We start from the raw sequence: 26,883 nt of genomic DNA, 5'->3' as shown, positions 1-26,883 counted from the left end.
GCAATTTGACATGATCCACGAGAGAACAGGCAGGAAGAGGGTCTAGTTTATCCTACAGAGTGACACTGGCGCAATCACTAAAACAGACAGTAACAATAAACATTCAAAAAATAGAATATTTAATCTGCAAACATGTATGCCGGCCTATTTCCAACATTAATTCATCCTTAGACATGTTGGAATTTTAGTGCAGTATCTATTAAATTATTTCTCTATTCCCCCGATTATAATTTAATCATATTCCTGCTGTGCGGTCCAGCCTAATCGTTTATTTTCCCTGTCTCCATTCTAACATTATTCCAGACTGCCCTTCTGATTTCTTGCAAGCAGCTATTTGTGTCCCACCAAGATGAAATCCATATTGAAGAGGAACAGAAAAAAATGTAGATAATAATTTGTTTTAGATATATTGTATGAATCATAACGCTTATACCTGCTGAGCTAATCATGTTTACAGGATTATGTATGATTCAAGTAAATATATTTCTGAATGAGAAAAAAAGAGGGTCACATGTGTAATGTCTTATGAGGTATAAAATTCATACAGAAGGTAAACAGGGCAGCATGGTGGCATGGTGGTTAGCACCTCACAGCAAGAAGGTCCTGAGTTCAATTCCACCATCAGGCCGGGGTCTTTCTGTGTGGAGTTTGCATGTTATATGAATATGATTCCCACTAAGCCTCTTGTTTTTAATAAACATAAAATATATCAACAGTCAACATGATGGTAGTAGTATAAAGATCCCGACTGCTTTGCCGCTTCAGGACCTGGATAGCTTGCAGTAATTGATGGAAACATGATTGTCGGGTGCCTTAAAGCTCTTTCACAGTTGAGTCATGCAACAGAACAATGATTCGAAACACACCAGCAAGTCCACCTCTGAGCAAGTCCACCTCTGCATGGCTTGAGAAACACAAAATAAAGGTTTTGGAGTGGCCTGGTCAAGGTCCACATCCAAATCTGATCTTCTGATCTCATACCTTTCATGCTTGTTCATGCTCAAAAACCCTCCAATGTGTCTGAATGAAAACAATCCTGCAAAGATGGGTGGGCCAGAATTCCTCCAGCGTGATGTGAAAAACTCATAAGCAGTTATCGTATACAATTGCTCTCAGTTCTAGTTGCCAAGCAAGGCACAACCAGTTATTAGGTGTAGGGGTCAATTACTTTTCCAAATTGGGCCAGACAAGTTTGTTAAGCTTTTTTCATTAATAAATAAATCCATCATTTAAAAGTGCATTTTCTATTTCTCGGGTTGTCCTTGTGTAATATATTTGTGTGACATTCTATCTTTCCCTTTGTCCTATTTCAAGATGTATTTTCTTGTTCCATATGGCTTGTTATCTAGATTCCTATTCTGTTTTTGTTCTTTATGTGGACCTTTTGTCATTTGTTTTGTTTTCAGGTTTAAGACCTTTGATTAGACCTTAGATTATTATTTGAGCATTAGAGATGGATTCAGTTCAGTGATTTGGGAAGAACCGAGTAGAACTGCTAGTCCTCCACATCAAAAAGAGCCAGCAGAGGTGGTTCACGCATCTTCTAGGAACCTCATGGATGACATGTTTGTGGCATATCCTACCAGGACGAGGCTCTGGGGTAGACCCAGTACACCCTGGGGAGATTAGGTCTCTTGGCCTGAGGTCTGGGCTGTGACCTGGCCCCAGACAAATAGTGGAAAATTGATGGATGGATGGATGGATGGATGGATGGATGGATGGATGGATGGATTGATGGGTGAACATTTCAATCACTTCACCTATGTCCCATTTCCCTAGCAAGATATAAATACATGCACAGTTTTGCACAGTACTGTAAAATGTTGGTCAAAATTCTTTTGTGTTATCTAAGTAAATTAATCATTTCATAAACTCCTCAGCCAAATTGGATCAACAATATTACTGAATGCCTTAACAATGACAGATTCATTCATTTATTTTTAATGCTAAATGTTTGTTAGAGCTGCTTGCTGAATCAAGTAAAGTAAGGCACTCCAATCAATGTGACTTCCTTTCACTTTCATATCTCATTGAAGAAACGTAACTTTTTTTTTCGTATGCACGATCACACCTTCTATCTCCAACAATTTTCATGGACTTTTTTTTAGAGGCAATCAACAGTCAGAGTCACAACAAATGAGTGTAAACTTGCTAATTAGCAAGGAAATACCAATCGCTTACTCTGCATTGTGTGAAAAATCGTACTAATAATGATGATATACTTTTTCTGTCTTTGTCTTCTTGCCTGTGAGTTGCCTCTTTTTTTCTGTAACAAGTCGTGTTTATTAAAGTAGACCAAGTTTTTCGCTTTAAGGAGTTTTTATGGAGTAAATGTTTGCACAATTAAATGGCTGGAAAATAACGACACCATTGCTGCTTTTTGATGGGCTTCCTTAAAGCCTCACTTTCACAGCACAATTCTGACTGCTACAGGCTACAAAAGAATGAAGGCTTGAAACACAAAAGGAAGAAGATAGCATTTTTCCCCCCAGCAGGCATCAGTAGCTTTCCCCAGGCAGCTTAAATGGAATCGAGGCAATGTTGCAAAGTGCACCAAGCAAAAAGAAAGAGAGTCCAATGTTAGACAAGGGTAAGAAGTCAAAGGGTTCAAACAGATGCAGTTGGTAATTTAAAGTCAGCAAATCAGCAAAGCTATTCCTAGAGCAGAAATACAATCTTGTAGTCTAATCTTCAGACTACAAGAAGTCTGAAGATAAAGGTCTGAAGATAAAGGTGGGCAAACAGCAAGCCTGACGTTATTGAGAAGTTATTGAGATATTAATGCAAAAATCATCTGCTAGCAATTCTAAAGGTCTTTCAAAATATAACATAGCACCAGTTCACAAAGATAACAAAGTCAAGCTTAACTGCATGGAACATCAGCTAACTCTGCCCACAGTAGCGGTCAGCATAGTTAAAGTACTTCTACACAACTAATTAGTAAATGAGAATGACCGGTGAGCTGTCCAGGGTGTAACCCGCCTTCTGCCCTATTACAGCTGGATAGGTTCCAGACACCTACAACCCTCACCTGAACAAGCTGCTAACAAAGTGGATCTGTCCACTGTGCATATACAAGCCTTGGGATGATGCTGGTATTTCTTTTATGCATTTATTGACTTATCCATGTCACTTGTGTTGTAATTGATGCCTGCTCTGGTTTCTTGCTGCTGCACTTCCCACTATTTGGTGGTGTATGTACTCTTAAGAAGAAGGCAAAGAACTATAGATAACCATCTTTTTATGACTATTTTGGTCCTAATGTAGTTGATGATGTTGTGCAGTGAAAATATTTTTGGCCAGCTGCAGTTACTTCTTCAGGGTATCACAAGTTCGCCAAGCAAAAGATGGATACTCCAGGGAGTTATCTGGTTGCAGTGTGAGCTGAGCTGTTTGCCAGTTCAAGTTCCATATTTGTACATATTGAGTATGATTTTGGTCTTTTCATTCAGACCTTGGCAAGAAGGCAAATAAGTGCACTGTACAAAATACTGAACTATTGATTTAGTAACTTAGTCATGTAAAATAAATAGATAAAATGTGATACACCTCAGACAATACAGGTCTCAGTTAAATTACACACACAGTTAGAAAAAGACTGAATAAGTGTGACTTGTGTGGAAGGGTTGCCAGGAAAACGCCTATAGTTAAAGGCAGTCTTATTCTTTAGGAAGGTAGCTTGATGGATAATGTATATGTGTGACGCATGCCCAATGCTGGAACTGCCCCCTCTGCTCTGCGTGTGTGCTAGCAGTAGTTAGCAGTATGTATTCTATGTCCTCTGTGAGAGCACACCGATAGAAGTAGCTACACTGTGTTTGCCTCCTCGATAAAGGAATGTGCATCACTTTACTCTGCCAATTTGGATCAGAAGAGAAAAGTAGTTATCAGCTACGAGACAGGCTACAGTAAAGACATTAAGCATTTACCAGAGGTCTCTTTACTATGTCTAGTCGCCACAAATCTGTTCATTTTGAAAAAGAACATGACAGCATGGGTTAGGTTTACTTAGCATAATCTAAACAAAACAGAAACCCTCAGCTAAAGCTCGACCCAAACTACAAGAAGACAATAACCCTAAGCATATCTAAAGCACAAAAAAGAAAAAGATTTAAGGAATTGCAATGGCCCAAAGTCCAGACCTCAACCCTGCTGAAATGCTGTGGCGGGAAAACCAGCAAACCTCAATGAACTGTAGCCCCACCGTAAAGGAGAGCATGCCATATTATATTTGAAAGACTGACAAAGTCATCCAGAAAATGATTACTTTTAGTTATTTCTGTTAAAGGTGATTCTACAAGCTACCGAGTCGTGTGGTGTAATTACTTTTTCCCGGGACCGCACAAAGTCCTCTAAAAACCTTTCATTTTGACATCACTGTGCATGTATCCAAAATGTTGTTGTTCTGAACAGCCATGTCAGTGACCAGTGTTGTATGATGATTCTCAACCTCTCGATCTTTAAACTGTTCCTTCTGTGTATGTGTGTGAATACTATGACAAACATTTACATGGAAATGAACACAGCAAATGATGAACCAGCCACAGGATTGCATTCATCACTGCAAGCTGCAGAGGTGACATTTAGACTATGACAGGAAATGTGATGAGTTATCAATCTTGCATACATATACACACACGCTCACACGTGCTATGAATAACTGTGATGTACCCAGCTGTCAGCCATATTTGACACAGGCAACACATTGGTGTGCATCCCAAGGAAAACTGGTTCACCTTGAATAAATCAGCGCGGCACTGTTCTTCATCTATTCCACACGCATCTACTTTGTTCCAGAGATGGTCATCAGTAACACAGATACTAATAAAATGAATAGTTCTCAGAACCACTAGCCTTTAAATCTAATACAAAAAATAAGAAAGCACATTACATAAGATTGATCGCCAGATACGTGAAAAATGCAAACAGCACTGTCTGCTAGTTTTATCATTTTGTAAATTACAGTGAGGTTTCTTATTTTCAGATGTTGAGTAATAAATAACAATGATTACTAGCCAGCAATATTTTCTGTGTATATTGTATTTTTCAGCTGTAACATCTCTTACTATTAGGCTTAAGACATACATCCCTGCCCTCTGCTATAGCCTTCTGAGACCAGTTCCGATTCTGCTCATTTCCTTAAGAAACTGTGGGAAAAATACTGAGAAACAACCACTGTTATGAAAACCATTGAATAGGCCAAGTCTTTTGATGATCTACAGTAATTTTTTTTTTTTTTTTTTTTTTTTTTTATTCATATTTTGGATGGACAGAAACATTACCAAATATACAACTGGAATAATCATACTGTCAGTTCTCTGTCCGTTTCTTAACAACAACCAACAAATAAGGACTAACAGTAACTAAGACAAACAGACAAACAAACAAACAAACAGAAACAAAAAAAAAATAAAAAATAAAAAATAAAAAAAAAAAAAAAAAAACCCCGGAGAAACAAAATGATATACCGCCTCCTGGGAAACATCAGCTAAAACAAAAGCAATGGGGGCAAAACACCCGGGTGCCTAAAAACAAAACTTAACCTTGACCACTGATGACATTAAGACAATTTCTTCCCTCTACTGACTTTCAAAGTAAAAAAAAAAAAAAAAGACAACAACAAAAATACCAATGACACATGAAACCCCCCTCCCCCCCAAAAGAACATTTATCATAATATCTAGGAGACATTGTCGATGTACAACAAAAAAGGACCCCAGACCTGCTCAAAAATATCTTCTCTCCCCTTAATTCTGTACATAACCCGTTCATATGATGCCATCTTAGACATTTGTTCAGTCCATTCCCTGAGAGAACAGGGGCTGGATGACTTCCAGTGCCTAAGTATTATCCTGCATCCAGTTATGAAAGCCAGACGCATCCACAATCTCTGTTTTTTTGAAAGGATATTATTGTCAGGTAATAGGCCCAGGACACATACAGCTGGAGATTTAGAAAGATTGAGTTTGAAAATATCATTCACCAAGTTAATGATCCCATCCCACAAATAATCATTTTTCCGACATGTGTACAACATATGAACTAGAGTCCCGGCTTCCTCCTGACATTTCCAACAGATGTCATTATCCACAAGCTTTAGCCTGACTAATTTACTGGGAGTCCAGTAATTTCTGTGAAGCAACTTGTACTGGATAAGTTGAGACTGTGTTTCAGGTGAGCAAACATACCATGATGAAACCAGCATCTTCCAACTGTCCTCTAAAATCTGGATACCCAGATCCTTCTCCCAACACTGCCTCAGTCCCCCCAAACTGGGAGAGTGCGCCTCTCTGAAGATCCCATAGAATTTGGATGCCCTAATTCTATTAATGCCAGGGGCTACAAATATCTTCTGAATACTAGATAGAGGGTCTGGATTATTATTCAAAATGGTTTTAATACAATGTCTTATTTGAAAAAAACCTCCAAATTTCCCTTGGATCCAGATTGAATTCTCGTCTGATTTCTGCAAACGATTTCATGCCAGTCTGCCCAAATAAATCCCCTATCTGATTGATACCTGTCCTAGCCCAAGCCTCCCACCAGACCGATTTCTTACCAATTAATATTTTCTTATTATACCAGATAGAGGCTCTAGCGGTAAGATAAGGGCTAATGTTGGTATATTGGTGAGCTCTAAACCAGGTCTCTTGCATGAAAGCCAATACTGGATCTTTAAACGGTACTGGTCTTCCCTTCTGAGTAAGGAAGGCCTCTAAAGACGAAGGAGCCACAAGACTTTCCTCAATCGCAACCCATGATGGCTTCTCAATAAAGGAATTATGTATCTTAACTAACTGAGAGAGGGAGAAAGCATAATGATACCAGACCATCTTGGACAATGCCAACCCACCACTCTCTTTAGCAGCATATAATTTGGACCGATTAAAAGATGGCTTTTTGCCTGCCCACACAAAACCCTCCACACATGTATTATAAAGCTTTAGCAAATTATGTGGGACTGCTATCGGTAACATGTGAAGAAAGTACTGAAGTTTAGGGGCAATAATCATCTTCACCAAATTAATTCTGCCCAAAAGGGACAGATTTATTTTAACCCAATTCTGCAACAGCGGACGAATGTTTTGAATCACTGGGGAGATGTTTACTTGCATTATGTTGTCTAAACCAGGGGTCAGTTTAATCCCTAAGTAAGTCAAACCCTCAGGCATCCACTTGAAATGCCATGAGCTCCTCATAACTGGCGGACACAATTTAGAAATGGGCATAGCTTCCGATTTAGACCAATTTATGGTGTAGCCAGAGATTACAGAAAAGGAATCAATAATTGAGGAAATTGCAGGAATGGCCTGTTCTGGGTTACTTGAGATCAGTAAAATGTCATCTGCATACAAAAAAGTTTTATGTTCTTCTTGACCCATATCCACCCCTCTGATTTTCTTACATTCACGTAATGCAATAGCCAAAGGCTCCAAAAACAGGGCAAAAATGAGAGGTGATAAGGGTGAACCTTGTCTAGTACCCCGACTTAACGAAAAGGAGGGTGACATTATCCCATTGGTAATAACTGTAGCCATTGGATCTGTGTATACCACCTGAATCCACTGCCTAAAAAAGGGACCAAAACGATGATCTACAATAATATGTAATTGCTTACTTGTGCTTACTTTGATTGTATTTTAAAAACATGCCATGCTAAAATAATCTAAACACTAGACCAGGAACTAAGTGAAATTTCAACTGTGGTATAAAGAGATGGTACATTTTGAAGTCAGAATAAAAAAAATCTACTGGGAGGAGACCTTGGGGCAGACTGTCATGATTTACTGAGTTTAATGGACTCAAACCGGACCGAGAGGTGAGCAAAGGTTAAGGATGTTTATTGCAAACAAGTTGAGATTAAAAAATAAATAAACTTTTCTTGGTGATACTACTCAGAATGTATGTGAGAGTGTGTGGGTGTGCAGTGGAGAGTGAGCGGGCAGGTAAGTATCTGTGGGAATCAGTCTCTGTCCTTTAGAAGGAAATCCAAAAACAGAATCCAAAATTCAAAGCACAAGTCCTGTCCAGGTGGGCAGGTCCAAAGCAATAGAAGAGGTGAGAAATCAAGGTAAGTACCCAATCAAGCACAAAGTAATAGTTCATTTCCTAAATCCAAGCCTGACAACAACGTAGCTCTATCATCTGGCAGTGAATGAGTGGAATAATCAGTCCATAAATTCACACAGCACTTGACAAGAAGCAAGGAAACAGGTGTGCAGCTGAAGGCTCTCAGCCCAAGGCTGACCAGGGGAACGACCTCCAGGGATTCATCTGGCTGAGAAAAATAAAAGAGAGCCAGAGTCAGAAAAAGGGTTAGGAAAAAGGAAGAAAGAAAAGTGTAGCAGGGCAGACCAGGACCATGATACTGACCTGTGACATGCTGAAGAGATGTCTTTCAACTGGCTTGGGGACACTTCAGCAGTCCCTGGAAGAGCTGGAGGCGCTGTCTGGGTAGAGAGAGGACTGGGCATTTGTATTTAGACAGCAATTTAGGGCCAGATGTATGTGCAATCCCCAGATAGCACTCATAGATGTGATTAGTTTTACAACTGAGTTACAAAGGTCGCGCTGTTTTCTTAACACAGGGCATTTGGTTCATTTTAATATCAAGCGCAAAATATAAGATATGCTTTTGGTAAATGGCCTGCATTTGTATAGCGCTTTTCTAGTCCATAGGACCCCAAAGCGCTTTACACTACATTCAGTCATCCACCCATTCACACACACGCGATAGCAAGCTACATTGTAGCCACAGCTGCCCTGGGGCGCACTGACAGAGGCGAGGCTGCCGGACACAGGCGCCACCAGGCCCTCTGACCACCACCAGTAGGTAAACATGGGGTTAGTATCTTGCCCAAGGATATTTGGCATGCAGCCAGGGTGCAGCCTGGGATCGAACCACCGACCTTCTGATTAGTGGCTGACCTGCTCTGCCACCTGAGCTACAGCCACCCCCTAAACTTTTTGTGCTTTGTGTGTCACAAATGTTAATAAATCGGTTTGCATGGGCTGTCGCTAAAGCGCTTGCTCATTCTGGGTAATCTAATTGTTGGGGTTTTCTGTGTTTATTATTTTAGGGACTTTACCTCACGTTCTAAAGCACATTAAGGCAAGTGTTGTGGATGGATGGATGGATGGATGGATGGAAAAACAGAAAACTGAATATTATCAGTGATGGACTGACTTTCCCAGGACCTTGTCACGGTACTGGGTCGTGTGACCCAGTGTTTGAGTTTTATGTATTTTTTGTATTCATTTTCAATCTAGTGTTTCTAGAATCTAGTGTTTCTAATTCTAGGTTGCTGTTCAGACCTTATTTCTTAGTTATTTCTGTCATCTCCGCCTGTACGCAGTCTCCCTGGTTCCTGCGTCTACATCTCATGTCTATGCGGTTAAGTTCATGTCATGTTTCATGTCTATGTGGTTATGTTAAGTTCATGTCATGTTTTATCTCCATGTCTATGTCTCCGTGTTTCCTGTTTTATTTTGTAAGAGTCTGGTGTTCTTTGTTCATTGTAGTTAGTGTTACTCTCCCCTGTATTGTCATTGTGTTTCATTCGAGTCAGCTGTGTTCTCATGTGTCTCCATTTCCCCTGATCACCTCATGTGTGTATTTAAGTCCTCAGTCTTCCTTGGTTCGTTGTCGTGTCGTCTGTGTACTTCCCCCCTGGTCAAGTTAAGTGTTTTTCAGGATTCTGTGCAGTTCATGTTTGCCATTTGGTTTATGTTGTTTTTCATGCAGCCGCACGATGAGGTTGCGTGCAGGTCATGTTCATGTCTGTTTCGTCACGCCACTTGGTTCAGTTTCCATGCATCTGCACAGCATTCTGTTCACAGTGATCATAGTTATTCCTTTCAGTAAGGTTAGTGTTTTTCCAGTTTAGGTTTTTGGTTAGTTGCAGTCTCTGTCCCTGTTATGTTTTGTCTACTCCCTTCTGCATCAGCCCAAATAAAGGCTCGCTTTCAGTTTAAGTTCACTCCCGTCTCCTTGCCTGTGTTCGCGCCTGGGTCCACCACACACACTCTCCACACTGTCTCCCCCGCTGGCCATGACAGACCTAGAGCTAAGTGTTATTGAAGCAGTCTGGCATCACCTTCACAAACGACAAAATGCAGTAACTTTGAAAGAGCTTTGAAATGTTTTTCTAGAAACCTGGAGACCTACTCTTAAGTTTATTTAGAAATTATAAATTACATTAAAACTTAAAGAAGAGAGTTCAAATTTCATTGATGAATCAGCCACAGCAGTCACTCACCATTTCTTTCCTATATACCTGTGGTGCTGTGAAAAATATTTGCTCCCTTCCTCATGTCTTTCTTTTTTTTCAGATTTGTCATACATGTTTCAGATCATCAAACAAATATATTAGTAGAAAAAGATAACCTGACTCAATAAAAAAAAAAAAAAAAATGCAAAAAAGCAGCCCCAGACCATCACACTGCCACCACTATGTTTGACTCTTGGTATGATCTTCCTTTTATGAAATGATCTAACAAAAAAAAATGGAGACAATTACTTTTTCACACAGAGCCAGGCAAATTTAAAAACTGCACTTTGCAGTTATTTGGGATATCTTTGTTTAATATTGGTCCAACTGTGACACATTTACATATATGAGAAGAGGCAGATTGCTTTTAAAAGCATTTTAAGTTACTTTTCCCTGGTTGAGGGCATTGCTTTGTTCCCTTCTTCATTCAGAGCTCGTTTGGCACCTAAGACTTTACTTTCATTCGCTTAACAGTGACAGATTCAAGTTAAATATGATCCAAATACAACAGAATTTCTTACAACATTTTTCTTCTTGAGTTTTCAATGTGCTTTTGGCAGTTTTCCAATATCACTCGAGAAGGAAAATAACTGCGTATTACGTGATAGCATTACTCTAAAGATGTCTTAATATTCACTGAGATGAATTATCTCCAGCTAGTTTGGAGTAACTGCTAAAACAAAGCAACAATGCTAGGATGAATTGATTATCCTTTCAAGCATTATACAACTGTCAGCGTAACACTGAGATGCGTGATTGCCAAACATCCACCCTCAGACTCCCTCTCAGCCTCCAATATGAATAGATAATTACACTGCGTCATTCTTCTTTTTGCAGGTCTGCGATGTGTTTCAGCTCATCCCACGTCCCTAGCAGTGCATGAGTCATTTTGGTTCAACACTATGTTATGCAGAACCAAGCTGCCCTTTCTTTCTTTTTTGGGTGTTGATTCAAGCCCTCTTACACATTTCAACATGTCGAACACTACCACAAAAGACACAGGAAAATCCATTTGTCATGTCCCTCACAGTACAATTCATTATGGATGATGCACTGAACCACTTCAGAAGCTTTAAAGGGTCAGCTTTTCAGTGTTTTCTGAGAAAACCCATTTCAGAACATAATTAATCATCAGGGTGAGATGTTTTTGTGCTGTTTGGTAAAGGTGGAACTCCGTCTTCATTGTTGTGGAAAGTAATTGAGAATGGATGACGCTTTGCTAAACCCAAGGACTCTAAAAGCTGTCCTTTTCAGCACAGCGGTCAAAGTAAAAACACAAGACATAACTGAGGTGATCAGTTAAACTGGAACATGACAAAGAAGAAATACTGGCAGAGCGAAAATTATTGATTAAATAATGTTGAAAGAAAACATAAATATGCAACATTACAGATTTATTACAGATGTTAATGAAAGGCCGTATAAAGATTTAAAATATGTCATATGTGACCATTTGACCTCTCCTTCGAGATTAATAGATTGATTTTAAGATATAAAGAATTTAAAACTATGTTTCTTACTGCCATTGGCAACATATAATCATATGGAATGATACAATGAATATTTGGATTTTAAATATCACATTACTTTTGACCTCTTTTTCAAATAAGGTCAAACTTTCATAAAATGTCTTTTATCATCTTTTAACTATGATTAGAATTCAACTGCCTTCGCTTGTATTGGCAACATTTAGGAAATGATGCTGGTATATAAGGATTATAATATCTATTATTCGTTACCTTCTCATACATATTATCGAATTTCTACTGTTTTTTTTAAAGGGCACACTGCACACCATGCTGGAATATCAATTCAGTTCAATTCAATTTTATTTATATAGCACCAAATCACAACAACAGTCACCTCAAGGCGCTTTATATTGCACAGTAGATCATACAATAATCAGTGTTGGGACTAACGCGTTATTAAGTAACGCGTTACAGTAACTACGTTATTATTGTGGTAACGAGCACAGTAACTAGTTATTATGCCAAAACCGGGAACGCGTTACTCGTTACTGGGATTTAGATAGGCTCGTTATTCGTTACTTCGTGTGGTGGCTATCGCACAGCTTCCACAGATTCAATAACATTAGCAAGTGGTGGAAGCCAGCAGGTGCATGAAGGAAAAGGGAGGCAAGAGGAGAGACCCGAAGCGGCCGCTGGTCCGAGTGTCAGGTGAACTGAACTTCAGGTAAGAAGTTATAACCTGCAGTCCATCTAGGTCAGATATAAACCAAGTTTAGGTGGAGTTTATTTTCGTTATGCTGACTTTTTCGTACTGCGTAGCTAGCATGACGGAGTTTCTATACAGCTGGGTGGGTGCTATGATGTTACTGATGTTGAACTTTATTTTGTTCATAAGGTTAATTATTAGAGTTGCCAACCGTCCTGTAAAAAATGGAATCGTCTCGTATTCAGAGAAAATATTACGCGTTTCGTATTGAGGTGAAAAGAAACACAGTTTGTCCTGGACTTCAGCTACAATGAAAAAGACAAAGCTGGAGTTACTCTGTGTCTTTGCTGCACAGCTGCCTCTTCTTCTCTCATCCTCTCCCCCTCCCTTTCCTGTTTCTACTTCAATCGTGAAATGGATCAATGATCAGCTGATCGGCTTTTCTCTCTTGTTTGTTTATCGCCCACTTTGCGCCAGAAAGAGGAAACCAGCGGATGTCGCGGTAAACAACAGCAGCATTTTTAAGCTTGATCAGCTGTTGTTAGAATTTATTTAATATTAATTTCTAGTATCAGCTGATGTTTGCTGGAGCCACAGCTGTAAAGCTGCTGGTCATGATATTGGTTTGGTTATGTGGTGAGAGGGAAACATGAAGATGAAACCAGGAGATGTCCTTACTGAATCATCAGAGCTGTGATGGAGAAACAGGTTTACCTTTTAGGTGACATGAATGAGTTGAAGGGAAGTTATGAACTGTTTCTGAGAGACAAATAACACCAGGATCCTTTTCTAAGTAGCTGACAGCTGGTAACTGTGCAGGGGCGGGTCTAGCAAAGTGTTGCCAGGGGTCCATGTAGGGCATTAAAAGGGAAAGGGGGGCACAAGGAAATACTTTCTTATTCTCATTTAAAATGTCTCACTTTTAAAAAAATAATTATCTGCGTCTTACAACAAACGATTGATAGATTGATACATATATACCATCAGAACAGTGTACATCACTGTCACAACAGTGTTTATTTTCATTCAAAGGCTTTATGATTTTTCCTATAACGGTCCTCTAGTCAAAATGCCCGGGACGATTTTTTTGTCCCAGTCCAGCCCTGTAAGCAGCTCATCTGCAGTCTGGTGTTACCTACATCTTCCTATTCAGAAGGCAGAATTTCCGAGTTCTGAGTACAATCGAAAGCACCACGACTGCAGTTTTTGTGTTGGATGTAAAAAGCAAGGATAGAATGGCTAGGATAGAATCAGGCGTGGGATTTCTCTCGTGGAAATGTGCACATTATTTTTTCCTTTCTATTGGTAGGTGGCACAGTGCACTTGTGGCAAGTAAGCAAGCTAGAAGACTGGCAATCTTGCTGGGTATCCAGTTACGGAAGCAACACATTAACAAGAGAATTCTGAGTTAAACCAAAGTTACTTTCCCTAGTAACTAGTTACTCTGAAAGTAACGAGTAACTTGAAGTAACTGAGTTACTTTTGATAGAAGTAACTAGTAATGTAACTAAGTTACTAATTTAAAGTAACTTACCCAACACTGACAATAATACATACAGAGAAAAACCCAACAATCATATGACCCCCTATGAGCAAGCACTTTGGCGACAGTGGGAAGGAAAAACTCCCTTTTAACAGGAAGAAACCTCCGGCAGAACCAGGCTCAGGGAGGGGCGGGGCCATCTGCTGCGACCGGTTGGGGTGAGAGAAGGAAAACAGGATGAAAAACATGCTGTGGAAGAGAGACAGAGATTAATAACAGGTATGATTCAATGCTAGACTATTAACACATAGTGAGTGAGAAAGGTGACTGGAAAGGAAAAACTCAATGCATCATGGGAATCCCCCGGCAGCCTACGTCTATTGCAGCACAACTAAGGGAGGATTCTGGTTCACCTGGTCCAGCCCTAATTATATGCTTTAGCAAAAAGGAAAGTTTTAAGCCTAATCTTGAAAGTAGAGATAGTGTCTGTCTCCCGAATCCAAACTGGAAGCTGGTTCCACAGAAGAGGGGCCTGAAAACTGAAGGCTCTCCCTCCCATTCTACTTTTAAATACTCTAAGAATATGCACGAGTATTTTAGCTAATAGCTCCTTGGAAATCACCTTGTAGGTGCAAAAATATAATTTTATGTCTTTTGAACTGTGCTAGCTTTGGCATTTTTAGTAGATTTGACTAAAGAAATTGGAATAAACTGTGCTTTTGTGAAAGGTTGCTAATAACAAAGTCTGTAAAGATACACACAAGCTTAGCTTGTAAAAGCAGCACTGAGCGAGAGCTGCTTATATATCAATTTTTGAAAAATTCAAACAAAATTCTAGAGGAACTAATTTCTAATATTTGTAACCTGTGTTAACTAGCTTTTCTCTCCTAAGAATAAACTCGTGGTCAAGCAGGCATAAACTGCTTGTTGTGATTATTATCGTGATTATTCCCACAACATTAAATATTGCTGTTTTGTCAGAGATAATTGAACTGCTGCTGTGCTGGACTCACCTAAAACCATGGCCTTGTTTTCTTTCCTAAAAGAGAACACTCGATCCAGTTTCCACTAATGCATCTAGAGTCCCGTGTCCTGCTGTCCTACAAACCTTCAGTTTTGCCATCAGTTGATTTCTGACACTTTTTCCTGCCTTTTTTTTTTTTTTCTTGCATCAGGAGTTTTTATTATGTGAAATAGAGGTGCGACCACATTTTAAACAAGTGAACAATAGCTGCAAGTTCATCTCCTTTAAAAACCTCTGAGTTGTTCAAATCCATCATATTTTTGAGGGTTGTCGTTTCTAAATCCTTGAACTTTCAGATAGTTTACAAGTTTCAATGAAAATAAGACAATAAAGCCTGAACACTATAAACTACAGTGAGCCTGATTTCTTGTGTTATAGCAGACGTGTCCTCAGAGCTAGAATGTCTCGCCATAACCAAAACAGACAAGGGGGTTATAAATAAGTAGCCTAAATGTTATAAATATAAAATATCAAAGTGTATTAGAAAATAAAAATTAATCAATCAATTAATGAATTGATAAAAATCAATTCTCTTCAGCTTTTTAAGCAGCAAAAGCTGTTGTGACAATCATCACTTTAAGGCTACATCCAGACGTACACGGGAATTTTTGAAAACTGAGTTTTCCAGTTTTTGTTAAAAAAAAAAAAAATCCTGTCCACATGTCAAGTTTTGAAAAAATATCTCTGTCCACATGTAAATGCAAAAAACAAAGTCAAATGCTGTCAAGAACATGCCACATCCTAACCGTGTAGAAATGTTGGCCAATCAGAAGTCTAGAAGCCTGTTTACTTCATCATTTTCAAATGTTAATAATAAAAGACCGTATTTTGGATTTTGAAAGCATAAACAGGGTTTTGTACACTCACAAAACCTGAAGTACTTCTCAAAAGTTTTTTGTGTTTTTTGGGAAAGGCAACTAATTTTGTGTTACTTTTCAAGTGCCTTCATCATTTCAAGTGTTAATAACTAAAGACAGTATTTTGGATTTTGTCTCACTGGCTCCCTTGACCAGAGTTTATTCAATTAAAAAAAATTAAAATTTTGCATCAGTGTAAATGATTCATAATCATAAGTCATAGCGCTGTGAGATATGGCTGGTGTAGACTCACAACCTAGGAATGGACAAAATGCATACAGCATGCATAAATTTAATTTGAAAAAATTACATTTATTCAAAACCCATGTCGACATTTGCATCGGGATTTGGGTTGTTAGTGTCTGCGCTGAATGTAGAAGTCACATCCAAAGTTCAGTCGGACGCCTCTTTCTTTCTAAATGGAGGGACAGTAACTGTGTGTGTATACATGAGTGTGTAAAAACTGCAGATAGACAAAATATTTGTGCTGTTAATCTTACTATGTCCGCCATTGTAGAAATTCCCCTCATGCAAACAGTAACATCAGCACTGCATTACCTCAAAACAGGCACACACCTTTGACATTGCGTGACTAAATCTCCTTTACCTCGTCCACAAGTAAATGCAAAAACTGAGTTTTTGAAAATCTCAGTTTATTAGTGATCGAAAAAGCCGTGTTCTGTGTGGACGAAAGGCCCAAACACATAGAAAAAGCTGCATTTTCAAAAATATCCGTGTACATGTGGACGTAGTCTAAGACCAATAATAGCAATAGTAAGACCAAGAATAACAAGAAGTTCAATAACTAAAGTTGCAGGATTAAAATGTGTTGCAATCAGCACCACGAAAGCTGACCAGCACTGCATTGCCCAGCCGATGTTGATACAAGACACAAAATCAACAGCATTGTTATAAAAGTTTTTTCTGACTGTATTCAAAATTTATACATTCTATAGTTATTACATGCAAAGTTCCGAGATCAGTGAAGAAGGATTTACAACACAGAGATGTCTAACTTCTGGAAATCATGTTCATCATCAGTGGAGTGTGGTATGGAGGCGATTAGCTTGTAGCACAGCAGCTTTTAGCCCGTCCACATTTTTGGGTTGAGTGTTTCTTCCTCTTTACAGCAGCTTATAGATTTCCAGTGGGATTAACATCAGACAAGTTGGCTGGCCAATCAATAAGATAAGATGATGAGGTGGTAGTGTTGGTAATGTGGGAAGGAAGCCCAGCTGGAAACGGAAATGAACATCTCCATAAAGCGCGTGAGCCAATAGCAGTACGAAGTGCTCTGCAATCTCCTGGTAGAAAGCTGAAGTCTGGACTTGATAAACCACAGTGGACAAACTGCCACCAACACCAGCAGATGACAAGGTGACCTAAATCAGCATAGACTGCAGGAACTTCACACTGGACCTCAAAACCCTTGGATTCTGTGTCTCTCCTCTCTTCCTCCAGATTTTCAAATTGCAGTGTTTACTTTTATGTCATTTACTTTCTGATGCCGTCGCTGGTTCGGGGTGGTTTGATTAGGAATGCGACAGCTGTAACCCCTTTCCCAAAGATGCATGTCTTCCCTACTTTGTGAAGCTCCCCCAAGTTTTTGAATCAACTTTTCTCAAGGCTGCGCCAAATCCCTGATGCGTGTGCACCTTTTCCTGCCACACTTTTCCCTTCCAGTCACATTTTCATTAATATGCTTAGGTACAGCACTCTGCACAAGGCCAAACTTTTCAGCAATCACATCCTGTGGCTTACACAGGATGTGATTGCTGAAAAGTTTGGCCTTCGTGATCTGGACAACTGTCAAGTCAACAGATTATAAATGATTGTGGCTGTGTGCACTGAACTAGATCGAGACATCTATCTTATCCATGCTTTTTAACTATTACAATATTTAAGTAAGTGAAACTTCATTTATATAGCACCTTTCAAGATATTGATCACAAAGTGCTGTACAAAAGAAAACAAAAAAAGACTTTAGGGGCCTCCTGTTTCTGGCCAGTGCGTTGCAATGCAAACCATACAAGGGAGATTTTGTTGTAGCTCGTTAGTTGAACACTCATTTCTGGATATTTTGTAACCCTCCTATCGATCAATTATCAGTGGAATCCAGGGGAAAGAACTGCGTCTACTCAACATAGATCATATGTGTTAGAGGAATGAGCAAACAAACAGCAGATTCAGATGTGAATCTGTAACTTTTAATTGCCGTGTGGTCTGCTGAAGGCAGCGGCAGAGATCAGACAGGACTCACAAAGTTTGTATGCGTGTGTGCGAAACAGACTGCCAAACAGACAGCAGGAGCAGGTGAGAGAGCGTGCAATGTGAAAGCAAGAAGAGTGCACCGAGGGGAACTTGTGCCCATTCATCTCTTCACTCAGATACCAGCAGGTACAGAGGTATGGCAGCCTTACAAGGTCAATATTTTACTTTGGCTCCTGTGCGCTAATTAAATTACAGGCAGAGTGCCTCGGGAGAGCACACACAGACGGTTATGGACCCTGTAACCCCCCCCTCCAACGGTTCTTACAAGCCAAACAATTTGTAGCATGAGCTGAGATGCTGGCTTGTTTAGTCACCGCAACACGGCTGATATGAAGCAATTTCACATGTTCAGGGAGATCGGGGGAGTAGTGAGGCAAATCAAGCAGCCAGGCTGGACTTGGAGATAAGTGTGGAATATTTTTTGAAGCCCAGAGTGAAAAAGTGAAAACGGATGAGGAAAGTTTAAATTCTCTGTATGTGATTCCAGTGGGATTGTTTTGTTTTTCCCATGATCAGCATGCATGGATATCCAATGTGCTTGTGTCTTGTCTTCAAGAAGAATAACAAGCCTCAGATTGATCTAAGGTACTTTGTTTCTGACAACCTGTTAGCCTAATCATCACTAATAAGGAGAACAATGTCGCAAATTCACTAATTACAGCATAACTATGAGAGTTTTACAATTCGGGATGTGTTTGCCTTTCTGACAGAGAGAGGAAGAAAGAAAAAACGAGTTTTGGAATCATGTTTTTGTGCAACTGCATGAATCTTCGCGGGTATGAGGGAGTGGGGAGGGAACATCAGCCTAAGTTTAAGCAGTTCTGCAATTGGCTGAGCGCACCAGGAAGTCCGGCCGCTCCGAATCTGTCATCTGACTTTGACGCAGGCACTCCAGCTTCCGGAAAGTAAACTGCAACCGCGGAAAAAGCGAAACATGGCTCCCAAACTTGAACTTCCAAGCGCCGCGTTGATGGTCGGGCTGTTGTTTTTCTCCCTGATCCCCCCGGCAGAGGCTTACGATGCCGGGGACGGTCTGGCCCTGCTGCTGTGCACCATCCTCACGGTGGTGGGTTTCTGTGCCTGCCTCGGCTGGTACGCGCGGAGGCGGAACGGACAGCTGTGACGCTGACGAGACGGGATTCTCCAGCTGCTACCTGCTACCAACCACCACATTATAATACCAGTTTTGCGTGATCACCCGTGGACTTTTGTGGCACAGGCTTTGTGTCTTAAAGACTGATAAGAAACGTGCCTTACTGGGATTAATGCGGCAAGTTCAACGTGGACCACGCGTAGTTGAAGAAGGTGGAGCGTAACATCCAGGAAGCAAACAGGAACTGTTGCTCGTTGCACTGCTGACATGATTATTATTAATGACCAAAAACACTGTTGCCTTCCCTATGAACAGACTTCTGCAGCTGTAGCAGGCTCCCTAAGATGCCCACACTATGTACATTTTCGCGCATATTTTCCATCTGTCGAGGCGATTTCCTGACGCGTTGCGCTTATAGTGACTGTCACTGTTGGAAGCGCAGTGTCACATGATTGGAGTGTGTTTTGCAGTTTTGTCACTGTTGCTAATTAAACATGTAGAATAAACGCGACACTTAACAACTTATGTTCGTGTGTGGAGACGGTGCTTCATTGCATTCAGGTTGAACAGATCCTCCACTAAACGAACCGGGTTTAGCAGATCGGAGAGTAAACATTGCAATCTGTCGTCTGCAGCCTGTATTACTGCTCTGGCGTGCCTGTCATTCCATGCTGTAACATATATTTGAAGTGTGTTGAAAGTTTAGTGCAGGGATGTTAAATACAAGGCCCAGGGGAGCAGAGTTGGCCCAGCAAAGGCTTCAATCTTCATAGATTTTGGACTTGTATTTGTATTTTTAGAAGTTTTACAGCTTTTCCTACTTGTAGAAAACTCACAAATGACCTTCCATGTGACACCAAGTAATTAAATGTACTATAGAAATTTTAGTGGGTCAACAGTAACAATGGAAGTCCAAAGAGTCATGCTGACAGATTTCTTTATCATGAAGAAAAACTGTGGCATGCTGTTGAAAACTGCCCCTTAATTTTCATATATGAAGATATGTACACTATAGATAAAATGAGGCTGATTGTTTATGTAGTATGTCACACCATCAGTCCATTTTCTACCCAGGACCTTCTTGTTGTGACAATGCTAACCACCATGACACATCTTATAATAATATATAGCATTGTGTGTGTGTGTGTGTGTGTGTGTGTGTGTGTATGTATGTATGTATGTATGTATGTATATATATATATATATATATATATATATATATATATAAATTCATTTTGGAATAAACTAGTGATGTAAACTAGCTTTACCACCGTATGCAGCCAACAGTTTAAATTATTAGGTTATTAAATTAGTTTATTATGCAGTGAAATAGGACCTTATAAAAATGAATGCCCTTTAGCAAATGTCATTAATTTCTTTTAAAGGCAAGAAGTAAACTTTGCCTGTAGCTTAATGTAAATATGTCCATGTAGTAATGGTGGATAAGTTACCACACATGTGATGTGTGGTTTAAAGGAAATGTGACTGCTCCATAAAGGGTTAAAAACTCCCCCCACTCCACAGATATCCCTATTGTACAGAGTTTGTATCAGTTACCAATAGCAACATGCTTCCTTTATGTTATGGTAATTATTCATTCATGATTCCAACACCAAGGATTTTTGTACGTTTGAAGCATGCAAGTATGTAAGTCTCCAGCTGTGCACAATATTCAGTTGTAAGACTTCTCATGGCATCACATGTCCCCATACATGGTTGAGAAATCAAATATCCTATGAATTTATCATGCTGCCTCAGTGAGGATGACGACCACTGCAAAGCTGCACTGTGTCTGCAAACAGGATCAAGCAATGCTGTGGTCTGAATCCAGAAAGGGGTCAAATTGGGTTGAAATTAAAATAATAAGAATTAAAAACAAAAAAGGAAAAAAAAACCCTGGTGCATTTTATTTTTTTTTAATGTAAAAAACACGTTTTATTCTAAAGAAGCTGATGTGAATCAATCCTTAAAAATAGAATCTAGTTTAGTAGACACTTGACGATCCGTTACTCTGCGCGTTACCAGGGGAACCCGCCTGGCGGGGGAGGGGAGAGGAGTGGGGGGGTAGCTGTGGCTGTAACGCGTTACCGGCCAGCAGCAGCAGCAGGCACCGCTGAGCAGATGTTACCGTGAGAGAGAGACGCTGTTAACCGCCGCCGCCGCTGCTGCAACAAGAGACAAGACGCGTCTTGGATCACAAATAGGGGATGCAGGGCGCATGCGCAGTGGGTTCCGTTTACTGTAGGATATTCACGGTGGAGGCAGAAAAAAAGGGGGCAGGCAACAAAGCAGGCTTTTTAAAACGGCGAAAAGAACGATTTGTGCAATGTAAATAGCGATCAGGAGGGACACGAAATTGGATTGTCAACAGGTAGGGTTTTGGTTGATCTTATGGTCGACTGTCTCTCTCGTTCTCTCATCTTTTTTTTCTCTTTTTTTTTCTTTTGGCCTTGTCTTGTGTGGTGGATGCGATTCCAGCCAAACCATAGCAGAGACTTGGAAATTATTCTAGTATAATGGACATGCGGATCCGCTACACCGTTGTGCTTCATCCGGCCGACTGGGACGCAAAGGCGATTATTTAATTCTGCTCCGTGTTTAACTAAATTCTATCGGATTCAAACGCGCATTTAAAAAGAGAGAGACCACTCGACTCACGGAGGACACATTTAAATGCGTAAGTAGACACAAGCGCACTTATTAACGAAATGGAGCATCGCTATATGTTATGCAATTTTTCCCCCACCAAATATATATATATATATATATATATATGGAATTGAGCTCGCCATAATATTTTTTTTTTTTACCAACGGGCTTTGTTAGTGCCATTTTTACCCATCCTTTTTTCAACCCAGCCCTACTGATTATCGCATCCGCACATTGCAAAAAGAATTACGCCGATGTGGCTCACAGAGCGGGTGTTACGCGTTATGTTCGCTTAACTCTTTGTAATTAGTAACATAAAGGATGATCTGGGGGAAAAATGGAGGCTGGCTCCATAGACGCCCTAATGAGAACACCGCTTATTAACGTTAGACCCGTTAATCCAGTTAACCTTTAGTCAGACAAGAAAGAAAAAAAGGGAGGGGGGGCGCTTTATCGCGTACTGTATGCACCCTTTACCAGTCGATTTACCACAACGCATAAAGGTTGGGGTGAGTTTATTCGAGGCATCCACCGATCCAGGGAGCCTTCCTCTGTTCTGTAGGGTGTGATCAAGAAGAGCTTATTTTTGGACTGCATTTGTCTTAATGTTTCACAGTGCGCTGAAAATGTAAAAAAAGAAAAAAAAAAATCCAAGCCTAGATCTGTTTGCGTGTGTGTGTGTGTTTGCCACTCGTTTATTTCCAACAGACGACAAAAAAAAAAGAAGAAAACTCAGTCGTTTGTTAATGAAGCCTCAACTGTGCTTTCTTGGCTTTGTGCTGCTTTTGTTCAGGAAGCGACGTGAAAGAATATTCTGTTAGTCTAACGCATTGATGCTTTAGTCGGATCGAGCTCGCTTACTGTCTGTGTGATTCTCAGTAGACAAAGTATTCAGGCTGAGGCAGAGTTCTGCACTGAGCCACTCAAAATGCTAAAAAGTAAATCATTAAATAATCGTCAGGGCAAAGGAAAATTATGTTCATGGGAGTATAAATGGTACAGGTGTAATTTAACTCTTGTATGGGACTGAATGTTGATGGGATGAACGTATTTTTCAGGGATTTTTTTTTTTTAGGTGTGATGAGACAAAGGAACAAAGGATGCCTTAGAGGAGAGGTTGCCTATACGCCTGGAAACCTCTTCAAAGCACACCGCCAAATGGATCTAACGCCTCCCCCTGCCACCTCTAGATCATGATACTTGGCTGAAGCTATTCCGCTATCTTTATGATCCCTCCTCCATCTATGGCGAACTATAGCCATGCAGGGGACCACAACATCTTGCAGAATGTCTCTCCTCTCACCACGTTCCTCAAACTGACCTCTCTGGGTTTTATCATTGGAGTCGGTGTGGTCGGAAACCTCCTGATCTCCATCCTGCTGGTCAAAGACAAGAGCCTGCACCGAGCGCCCTACTATTTCCTGTTGGACCTGTGCGCCTCTGACATCCTGCGCTCCGCCATCTGCTTCCCTTTTGTCTTCACCTCAGTCAAGAATGGGTCTGCCTGGACCTACGGCACGTTGACCTGCAAAGTGATCGCCTTCCTGGGTGTGCTCTCCTGTTTCCACACGGCTTTCATGCTGTTCTGTGTCAGTGTCACCCGTTACCTGGCCATCGCGCACCACCGTTTCTACACCAAGAGGCTGACTTTCTGGACGTGTTTGGCTGTCATCTGCATGGTGTGGACGTTGTCTGTGGCTATGGCGTTCCCTCCGGTGCTAGATGTAGGGACGTACTCTTTTATCCGGGAGGAGGACCAGTGCACATTCCAGCACCGTTCCTTCAGGGCAAATGATTCGCTGGGCTTCATGCTTCTGCTGGCGCTCATCCTCCTGGCCACACAACTGGTTTACCTCAAGCTCATCTTTTTCGTCCACGACCGTCGAAAGATGAAGCCCGTCCAGTTCGTGCCTGCCGTCAGCCAGAACTGGACCTTCCACGGCCCAGGTGCCAGCGGGCAAGCGGCAGCTAATTGGCTGGCTGGATTTGGAAGAGGCCCCACCCCACCTACTTTGCTGGGCATCCGGCAGAACAGCAATGCAGCGGGCCGCAGGCGTCTACTGGTATTGGATGAATTCAAAACCGAGAAGAGGATTAGTAGGATGTTCTACATCATGACGTTTTTCTTCCTGGCACTGTGGGGGCCCTACCTGGTTGCCTGCTACTGGCGGGTGTTTGCAAGGGGCCCCGTTGTCCCTGGAGGCTACCTGACAGCAGCCGTGTGGATGAGCTTTGCCCAGGCTGGGGTCAATCCTTTCATCTGCATCTTCTCTAACAGAGAGCTTCGGCGTTGCTTCAGCACCACACTCCTCTACTGCAGAAAATCCAGGTTACCAAGGGAACCCTACTGTGTTATATGAGGGTTTTACTGTGGGTTTTTTTCTCATCTATGTCTCTATTGCCCTGATTGATCTTGATCTGGGTTTGCTCCCATTGTACAGCGTACTCTCTCTTTCTATCTCCCTTCTCTTCATCCTCCAGTTTCCTCCTGTTCCTCCTTCTCCTGGCCCTTCTTTACAGAGGTTGAAGGTGGACTGCCAATCACGTGGCTGTGCTGGGGCGATTGAATCTAAATCGTATCACACACGGAGGCTGAAGGGAATGGGAATAACGCAGGGGGAATGGATCACCTCCTGTGTTTATGTTCTAGTAAACAGACATTGTGGAAGGCCATGCCAATGCAGAGATGCAAAAAGTTGAAAGAAAAAAAAAAGAGAGAGCGATTTGACAAAACAGTGAAAACAAGACGTCTTGCTTGGGATATTTTGAAGACACGTTATTCTGTGAGGTGTGAAATACGTAAGTATGAAAAGAAAAAGAAAAAAAATAATAACACAAAACAAAGAAATGATACCTCTCAAGGAATCACTGGAAATGTTTTACATTTTAAGAGTTGCACTAAAAAGAAGATGTAAAGATGCTTTTTTTGGGGGGGGGGGGTCGACAGTTGCATTGCAAGGACAACTTTTTTGTTGTTTTTTCCTTCTCCCCCCTCTCCCTCCAAACTAAACAATGAATGCTTTAATTTGCAACAGACTACACAACCGCTGTAAGTAGAGCAAAAACTGTTGGATTACACCATCACAAGAGGATAAAATGGTTTTAATGTAAGTGATATCTCTTTCATTTACCGGGCAGGGGGCTTAATGATGGGGGATTTACAATGTGTGGTTTTGAAGTTGCAACTTAAAATCTAGAAATGATTTCTTGTAGTTTTATCCATATGTCCCTAGTGTCTGGCATTGTTATTTTCCTAACACATTTTACAAAAAAAAAAAAAACAAAAACAAAAAAAAAAACAGAGGAAAAAAAAGATGAAGTGATGTTTGGAATTTTAAAAAAAAAAAGTTGCTTTTGAAAACAACCTTGTGCTTAAAAAAGACATTGAAGAAGTAGTTAAATGTTTCATCATATCCATGTACCTAAACACTATCACATTGTTACAGTATTGCTGATGCCACTCCGGGTGTTCTTGCCTTAATGGTTATGATATTGTCATGTTTCTGGGGTTTATTTTTCAATCACTCCTGAAAAGTTTTCTTCTTCTTCTTCTTTTTTTTCTTTTTTTCCCCCTTTAGGTGCAAGGGGAGTTTTTTTTTCTTTTCTTCTTCCTATTTTTCACATTAGCGTGAAGTGCATGTTCATTTTTAAAAGCTGGTCCACTCCCATGTGCATCACAGGCCATACACTGAGCAGCCCGTTTTTATTCTGCAATGGTTTGCTACACCCCACAGAGTGCTCAGAGCACAGGGAGAGTGTGTGATTCTGTGTGTGTTTCTGTGTGTGTGTGTGTGGATCAGACAACAGTCACTTCAAGACCAGAGCCTTAGTATGAAATCTTGCACAATTTGTAAAAAATGTAAAAGAAAAAAAAAAAGAGAGACATTTAAGGCACACCGTCTTGTTTCTACTTTCCCTACATTTGCTCTCTACTGATTGTTTTCAGTGACTTACTTTTTTCTCTTGTGGCCATTTTAATATTTATTATGTATTCTTTTTGTATATTATAGATAGATTGTGTGTAAGTATGTGAGTCTTTTCATTTTGAAGTCCCGAATGTGAGTACAGTTTCAGTTAGGATTGCATTTGCTGAAAGTTAACTGTGTAATCTGTTGCTTTTTGAAAATAAAAAGTTTCCATTTTGCAAAATTTGCATTTATCCCTGTCATTGGGTTGCGAAATGTTGACTGGTCAGATTTAGAGATTCTGAAGTAAAAAAAAATAAAAAATAAAAATAAAGAAAATGTACATTTCTTTCTCTAAAATGTAATTTCTCATCTTATACCATCAGGCGTCTGACTGGTTAGCATTTTAAAGCCACTGCTCATGTGCATATTTGTATTTAAGACATTATTTGTGGTTATTTCTACAAAGGTTTTTATATGTGTATATAGTCATGCTTTTTATAAGCAAAACACATGAAAAAATATTTAAAGTTTGCCTCTTCAAACCCAATCTTTTCTGTCATTTGAGTCCTTGGAACAGCTTGCCAAAAGAGAATATGCTGTATGCTAAAACTTGTCACTGAATATGAAGTGTCTTTGACATTTAATGGGGATAATCTCCATGGATGTAACTCTGGGCGCATACCCTTGCAGTTTTTTCCTCACTCTGTGTTAAAGAGGAATACCACTGAATTTCATATGTAATATATGCAACTCCCATATGGAGTAATGGCAAACCACTCTGGGATAATGAATGCCCTTATACTGAGCCTTCCAGTCACAAATGACATAGCAGTTTGACCCTTTCTCTCAGTTTTAAGGTCACATTGATTTGCAGCAGCACTGAACATGGAGCAAATTAACATTTTCTTTTGAATTTATATGCATGTGCAAGAAATTTGCCACTTCTAAATAAGTATTCATAATCATTCAGTAACAAACAAAAAGATCAATCAGTATATTGATTGTGATAGATAGACTGGGTATTTTCCTAGAGTCAAATGGAAACTATTTAAAAAAATCTAATTAACATTACAGTTTCAAACCAAACCTAATAAAGACAACAAGGCAAAGACATATTTATTCTCAAATTGAGTGGTATTTCTCTTGCAAAGG

General features: G+C 40.2%; 2 protein-coding genes across 5 annotated transcripts; both read left to right on the top strand.

Annotated features, from left to right (window-relative positions):
• Positions 1 to 18,897: 18,897 nt before the first annotated feature.
• LOC120736074 (small integral membrane protein 30-like) lies at positions 18,898 to 19,699 on the top strand. The gene has a single exon (XM_040036034.1). The coding sequence runs from the start codon at positions 19,016 to 19,018 to the stop codon at positions 19,202 to 19,204; it is 189 nt and encodes a 62-aa protein (XP_039891968.1). The 5' UTR covers positions 18,898 to 19,015; the 3' UTR covers positions 19,205 to 19,699.
• A 1,606-nt stretch (positions 19,700 to 21,305) lies between these two features.
• On the top strand, positions 21,306 to 26,041 carry gpr85 (G protein-coupled receptor 85). 4 transcript variants are annotated; one of them, XM_040036033.1, is made up of 2 exons: positions 21,306 to 21,545; positions 22,899 to 26,041. In XM_040036033.1, the coding sequence occupies exon 2, from the start codon at positions 23,050 to 23,052 to the stop codon at positions 24,181 to 24,183; it is 1,134 nt and encodes a 377-aa protein (XP_039891967.1). In that variant the 5' UTR covers positions 21,306 to 21,545; positions 22,899 to 23,049; the 3' UTR covers positions 24,184 to 26,041. The 4 variants fall into 4 exon arrangements, with proteins under 4 accessions (XP_039891967.1, XP_039891963.1, XP_039891965.1 ...); XM_040036029.1 differs by having other exon boundaries at positions 22,882 to 26,041; XM_040036031.1 differs by having other exon boundaries at positions 21,306 to 21,851.
• Positions 26,042 to 26,883: the final 842 nt, after the last annotated feature.

This window comes from Simochromis diagramma, unplaced genomic scaffold, assembly GCF_900408965.1.
Source record: "Simochromis diagramma unplaced genomic scaffold, fSimDia1.1 OVJJ01000816.1, whole genome shotgun sequence".
Lineage (NCBI taxonomy): Eukaryota > Metazoa > Chordata > Actinopteri > Cichliformes > Cichlidae > Simochromis > Simochromis diagramma.
The sequence above is the reverse complement of the archived record's forward strand: the minus strand, read 5'-3'. Positions and strand labels throughout refer to the sequence as shown.